This window comes from Cyprinodon variegatus, unplaced genomic scaffold, assembly GCF_000732505.1.
Source record: "Cyprinodon variegatus isolate N-32 unplaced genomic scaffold, C_variegatus-1.0 Scaffold0, whole genome shotgun sequence".
NCBI classification, from domain to species: domain Eukaryota; kingdom Metazoa; phylum Chordata; class Actinopteri; order Cyprinodontiformes; family Cyprinodontidae; genus Cyprinodon; species Cyprinodon variegatus.
Window position 1 is genome coordinate 753,868 of NW_015150453.1, and position 4,527 is coordinate 758,394.

The window sequence follows — 4,527 nt, forward strand, 5'->3', positions numbered from 1 at the left end:
TTGAGCCCACAGCTGTGCAAGCTCCAAGCATTTTCTCTGTCCTGTAACGACCTGATCTGGAATAAACTCTGTTACTTTTTTACTCCTGTTTTATAGTCCTTTTTTATATGGTTTTACCCAGTTTGAGTTAAGAGTAGTAAATAACTTGCTCCCAGGAAAAGAACCGTGAGGAAGCCCCAGAGGCGCAACGGCTTTTTTAGGGGACATAACTTCCTCATTTAACACAACACAAGGCTTTGTTGGGCTACTGCATAAAGCCTCGAACTCAACGCTATTTCTGACATTTTGAATTGAAAAAGCTTCCTGGACAGGAAGCGAAACGTCTTCAAACTTTTTTGGAATCACAGTGACCTTTTATCTTTAAGCCAGTTTTGGATCCAGAAAATTCAGTCAATAAAAATTATCTACTTTTTTTTTTTTATTTTAACTAAGTGTATTTAAACTTGATGTGTTTCTGCTTTCTTACAAAGATTTCTTATCCTAAATCCGTCAACAGGAAGAATGTTGTTCCTGCATCACGTGTCTAAACCTTATTTAGAAAAATATCATAATGATCTTGAAAGGAGTGCTTTACAGAGAAACGCATTACAGCCTCCTCAATGATATTCAGTGATATCAGTAAAACAGAAGTAAAGTGAATAACCGTAAGCAGTGTTTTATGGTGCTATTAAACAAAACATTAAAACACAATGACTAAAATAAAAGCGCTTAGCCGTACTCTGCTTGAATGGCAACCAGATGATGATGTTTATTAGAAAGTTTATTGGGGAGAAGAAAAGAGCCGCCAGGAGAGTTCATAAGGTTGGCAATGTTAAATAGTTTTATAATATGGTTAATTGAAAAGTTCACAATTAAAAAAATAGAAATATATTACAATTACAAATAATAATAAAATGTATTAAAAGAGAAAAGGGAAAGGTTTTTATGGATTATAGAGTTAAGAATTGTCACAAAAGTCAGTCGGCTGCACAAATGTTTCACCGCTAGAGGGCGCAGGTGCCTCATGTTATAGCAAGGTTGTTGTTTTCTTGTAATTTATATGGCGAAGAAGAAAAGCTGAGTCAGTAAATGAAGCAATATAATTTTTTTTTTTTTTTTTTAAGATGCAGCGGTTGAGAAGTAAAGCCATGTTGCATCAATCTGAATTTTCTGTCATTTCTGTAAGATGGATGTTTCGGCTAAATCCACAACAGGCTACCATGACCTCATTAACCTATTATTCATTCATTCCTGCTTGCTTAAATACTCTGATCGGTTTCAAAGCTTACATTTAATTTATAAAGCTAAACAGCCACCAGATTGCATTAAAAAAATGTTTTGTTAAGAAAGAGAGGAAGAATCCAAATGTTAAAATGTTATGTGCTTAAACAAACATGAAAAGAGCATGTATTTCATTTAAAAGGTATCAAGTATGGATCCAAGTGTGGAAATAAAACAATGTTCAACATGAAACTGTTTAGGAAAAGTTTCAGACTGGTTTTCTTAAAAAAAATATGAGATGGAAGAATGGCGATCAAACTAATGGGTATGGTGGATGGTGTATACATATATTTCCCATGGTTGTGGTCATGTGGATTAATAGATAATAATGGTATGATTCATCGTGTTTATGCACGTGTGAATATGTACATCAGGGTTCTTGCCAGCGTATTTAAGCGTATCGGGTCGCTACACTCAGATTTCTCCCCACTATGCTGAAATTCAGGACACTATGCTCATTTTTATGAGCTTATCCACCATTTAACTAACATCTGCACCCTCTCCCCCAGGACTGTGACCAGTGCATTTTAGCACAAACACTGGCAACACTGAAATTTGTCAAAATTACACTGAAATTAAGCCGATAACGAAAATAAACTGTGTCTATTTGCACATTTACCCAAGAAAAGTACATTGAAAACTTTCAGACTCTGATCAATTCACCCTGAGCGCCTGCAGGCAGGTGAACGCACAAGTTATTGCTCCACCAGCGGACAGAGAGTCAGATTTGAAAGCAGGAGTAAAGTGACCAAGTTTATATATATATATATATATATATATATATATATATATATATATATATATATATAAAAAAGGTGACTGGATCATTTATTATCTGTGTCAGCAGCCTGAATGCTTTGGCTCGAACATCTACAGAGCCACAAAATAACGCAAATGCTTTGGAAATATTTGGATGCATGGAATAAACTTGGTTCCATTATTGTTGCAGGTGAAGAACATGTTTAGTAAAAAGAAATTATAAAGAAAATGCAATCCAGATATTGACCTTTGAAAAACTTTGAACTTTGAAAAGCTTTTCTGTTAGATTTTATTTTTTTTTAAATAACTTTTCTTAGTTTTGTTTGTTTTTGTATTATTTTCTTATTGCTGTTTCAAACTTTATTATTTTAGATTTACAAATTTTCCTTTTTCAAATTTTTCCTTTACAGGTTTAGTTTAACAAATTGCTTTCATATCAAATTGTTGTTTTACGGATTGCATTGCGGGATTGTGTGATCTATTAAAAAGCAGTTTGAAAAGAATGCAATTTGTGAAACAAGAAATTCGAAAAATATCTGTCTTTCACTGTCACTCTCAAACTGCCTGTAGCACATTCAGTTAGTCATCTAAACAAAGTTTAATGGACCTGTTTGCACGACCTATCCAATGCAGAATTAAATCAAAACTATAGTGAAAACAGTTGGAGGTAAAACCCAGCAGGACCACATTCTTTAACATACATTTAGAGTTGCAATGAATAACTGAGTTAGAGTTATTTTGAATAGATCAATCAGCCTAAAATCTCTGAATCTGCAGAGCTGGTAGAAAGATTTGCAGCTGTAATTACTCTGAAAGCTGCTGAAAGTATTACCTCATGCATTCAACATTGTTAAATATGTATAAAACAAAAAGAAAAACCATGAAAGATTTTCCTTCCAGTTGAAAATCATCCGTTTTTTTTTTGCTCTGTTACATAAATACCTGGTAAAAAAACATAAAAATGTGTGCTTGGAAAATGAGAAAAATGTGAAAGCCTTAAATGCTATGAATACTTTGCAATTCTATTTCAGTCCACTGTGTAAATATGAAAATTATGTGAATAAAAATGAAAATAGAATCACTAAAACATTTTTTTATGCATAATCTGGGGGAAAGAAATGTGTTTTCCCTTCAAATCTTCTCTCATATCGTTGGTTAGCTAGCAGCTCTCTGTCTATCAACGACCCGTAACAAGTGCAAACTTTAGGATCATCTGATAGAGCCATCAGTCACCGGGAACATCATCCCGGAGGCCGATTCCTCATCACTGGACTGTGACGTATAGCACCACACTGAGCCCATTATCATTCTGTAGCATGACTATAATGATGGAGGACTATTACTCAGAGGCTTCAGCAAACGTCTGTGCCTTTAAACGCTGCTCCTCTGTCAGAGTTGCGCTGTCAAGGTGCCAGCGCCACCTGGCCAAACTGTAATTGACTGCAAAGTGCGCTTGGAAGTGATCCCAGGCCATCAGCATTCCTACCCATCTCGCTTTCCTCACTACAAGAAGAAGCAGCTCCTCAAAGCCAGGCGGAGATTAACATCAGTCAGAGGAGAACAATGAGACCTGGATATGCCAGAGGAAGAAAAAAAGAGAGAGGGAGCTCTGCAGAGCGCATTGTTCCAGGATTACAGTATATGCACATACTCAGATCATAGTGATGAGTAGGAGGGAAAAAGCACAAGGAGCATTCTCGGTTAAGAACGCCGAGTATTAATAGCAACCGCCACATGTGATGGTACTTGTTCCAGAGTGATCCGCTGGGAATTGGCTTTGATGATAATGATAAATGCGACGCTGAACTGCAGGTGTTGATGAAATACAAGAGCAGGTTTTGGCAAGATTAGATTTGAATTAAACATTTTAGCGAAGCACCGCCACAACTCTCAGAGCTATTATTAATCTATCTGTGTACCGTCAGACATTAGCATCCTGCAGAACTGCTACAGAAGCACTGAACTCAGAGAGGGGAGTAAAAAAAAAAACGGATCTTCACGGCGAAATGAACCTTTATGGCGCCGTCTTACTGACAGCTGATTGGAGTTGGAGGGAACTGTTTACCTGAGTGCAGTTAAAAATGGAGAACATATCAATGACCCCCCCCCACTCCTCCTGAGACAGAGGCGCTGACCTGTGTCTCCATGATGCGACGCTTTGATTTACGGGACTCCGAACCCCCAACTCTCCTCTGGCAGGGCAGTGACAACGGGCTGAGGAAAAGAAAACATAAATTAGTATAGAAGGATAAACAGGAATATAATTTATTCATGCAGGGCTTCAGACAGGTCCATGGAAGAAAAAAAGGTAATATGGGTATTCTCATTTCTACTGTGTTGACCTATTTTCCATTTTGTGATGCTACAAAACAAGTTCAGTTTATTTTATTGAGGTTTTTATTAGGGATGCACGATATTGGGATTTTGGCCGATATCCGATATGCCGATGTTTTAAAACTCATGTAGCCGATAACCGATATCGATACTGATGTTAAATCTGGACAAAAA

General features: G+C 36.8%; 1 protein-coding gene across 1 annotated transcript in view; it reads right to left on the minus strand.

Moving 5' to 3' along the window:
- LOC107104347 (PHD finger protein 1-like) overlaps window positions 1-4,527 on the minus strand; it is a 48,877-nt gene that overhangs the window by 7,194 nt on the left and 37,156 nt on the right. Inside the window, exon 10 of the mRNA XM_015404691.1 lies at window positions 4,155-4,233. Within this exon, the coding sequence (XP_015260177.1) occupies window positions 4,155-4,233 (79 nt within the window). The remainder of the gene's footprint in view (window positions 1-4,154; window positions 4,234-4,527) is intronic.